At 31.0% G+C, this 2,416-nt stretch overlaps 1 protein-coding gene across 1 annotated transcript in view; it reads left to right on the top strand.

Annotated features, from left to right (window-relative positions):
* The window catches only part of LOC129285579 (MADS-box protein JOINTLESS-like), a 4,317-nt gene extending 3,830 nt beyond the window's left edge, over positions 1-487 (top strand). The window contains exon 3 of the mRNA XM_054921323.1: positions 422-487. Within this exon, the coding sequence (XP_054777298.1) occupies positions 422-487 (66 nt within the window). The remainder of the gene's footprint in view (positions 1-421) is intronic.
* The last annotated feature ends 1,929 nt before the right edge of the window (positions 488-2,416 follow it).

Genomic DNA, 2,416 nt, shown 5'->3' with positions numbered 1-2,416 from the left:
AACTTCTCGTAGTTCTACATTGAGTAAGAGTTTAAGGGGACAAGTAAAGCATCCTGAAATTAGCTAAAGAGTAATGTAATTTTAGTTGCATTTTGAGGCTTGCATTTGATTGCATAATTCTGCTTTTACGTACAACTTTTATTTTTGCTGCTCATTTAATTTTAGTCACGCAAAATTTTACAATATGCTCATCACTGCAGAGTTTAAAAAGCGTGAATTTGAAAATGATTGTGCTTATACCGGAACTTAATGAATATAGAATGATCAAGCGGCTGGATAATATATATATATATATTTACGTACGTACGTATGTATGAATGTTATACGTGTTATTCTCTTGAAGAACCTTAAATACTAACAGTATACTGGTAGGTGTAAGATTTCATGAACCTGCTGTGTTTTCGGTTCTTATATTGTGCAGCAGGTTATTAAAGGCGTGATCAGCACTCAGAAATTGAAAGATTATACCATTCATCCATTTTGGTGAGATCAATATGCAATAATTGTTTTTAATTACATTTTTTTCTCAATATTTTCACTCCATTTCTGCTTTAATAATATAAACGAGCACGAGTCTCTTGCATTACACTTAATCTAAAAATGAGTTGCCCTTCATAGTGCAGCATATAAGAGCTTTTCTATTATATTTATGTAAAAATTGTTTCTGTCGAATTGTCCTGGCTAGTATATTAGTTCCGTTCTTTAGGATTTCACAAAACTTACAGCTTCTCAAGTTTCTTGATTGTTTGTTTAATTACCTTATTTTTTCTCTTTTCCAAGTAATACAATAAATTTATTTATAAGGAGCAGCAATAATGATGAAATATTTGGAATTCGATGAGATGCATAAGCTGGCTAACTTAGCTATAGTGAAATGAGAATTCACTTCTAATTATTCATTATTTTCAGTGCAATGCCAATTATTTAAATAAACAAATTCCTAAGCTGTGACATTCAAATGATTGTTCATAGGCCGTGCCAGGTTTTACCCTATTAAAAAAAAAAAAAGCTTCAATTTCCACAACAATGATAAGTCTTTTTCCACTAGGTGGGGTTGGTTATATAGATTATATGACACTTTATGTTTTATCATCAACCAAGCTTTTATGAATGTTATTTAGTCCATAAGTATTAAAACTACATCATATCTAGCTTTTATGTACCCTCATTTCTCTTAAAATGCTACTTTTTTATATGTGCAGAGAATCCCTTGATGGAAGAGATCAGCGATTAAAATAGGTAATCAACATTTTGAAGTATTTGCATTTTAAATCGTTAATGTCTGTCATTTCCAATGTTTATAAAATTAGACTGGCTGTTGAACTGGTTGATATATTGATTTAAAGTTTATCGTCCTGTTGATGGTTTAACCGCTGTCCAATGAGTCATAATTGAATTAGTTTATTTAAATTATACATCCTCCGTCACTATTTAATTGTCCTCCTAGGAAAAAATCTATGTGCAATGTAAGAATTTTTTTTTATTCCAGGTTTGTCCTCCATTTAACAGGGTATTGTTGAAAACAATAATACTTATACCTCAAAATTTGGACCAGGACATATTTAGGGGCAAAATGAAAATGCAAATCAGGACAAGTAAAGGGAGATGGAGGAAATTACATGCATATATATTATATGGGATAAAGAGAAATTTGGCTTTAAACTATAGGCCCAAGAGTGTTTTGGATCTTAAATTTATTTTTGGTGCAATGTCCTCCTTCAAATTTTTGAAACAATGCAATGTATCTCTTATCATTAATAAAAGTTAATTTTTAAACCGGTCATTATTTGAGCAATAAATTACAGAAAATGATCTCATAAATTGCAAAAAAAAAAAGGACCAATAATTTTTTTGTCATTTTCTTTAATTTTTTAGGTTATTGTTTGTAATTTTTGAACTCTTCACTATAATTTTTTTGGGTCCGTTTTGTCTGAAAATGACAGTGTTTCTTGACATGAGGAAAAGGCTCCGTTAGCAGCAGTGATTAATTTCCTTGGAATATGACTTTTTTGTTTTCTGTCCGTGACACATTTCATGTTGACAGAAGGAAATAAAAGACGGCATCATTGGGGGAAAACAAAATGAAAGAAACGAATGGTGCTGAAGTGTGATTGATAGAAGGCTGAGGATGTATATGACATAAATCAGCATCTCATAGAAGAACCAGGAATCTTTTAGGAGGGATTGACAATTTTTGATTGATCATGTTTTTAGACAAATAAATTGTTGTACTGATGGCTAATCTATCAAACAAAAATGAAGGAGAATATTGCATCATAAACGAGTTTAAGGTCCCAAATATTCTTGGATCCACATCACTGGTTCTCAGATTACTTAGTTTTTAAATAAGAGTCTTATTAAAGATGGAAAATGTGTATGTTTAGGTGAGGAGTGTTTCACAAGAACAAGGTCAGTC

Source organism: Prosopis cineraria, unplaced genomic scaffold (assembly GCF_029017545.1).
Source record: "Prosopis cineraria cultivar Desert tree isolate PC_DT_omini unplaced genomic scaffold, ASM2901754v1 PC11, whole genome shotgun sequence".
Classification (NCBI taxonomy): Eukaryota; Viridiplantae; Streptophyta; class Magnoliopsida; order Fabales; family Fabaceae; genus Prosopis; species Prosopis cineraria.
This window is presented reverse-complemented; position numbering and strand designations above follow the sequence as displayed.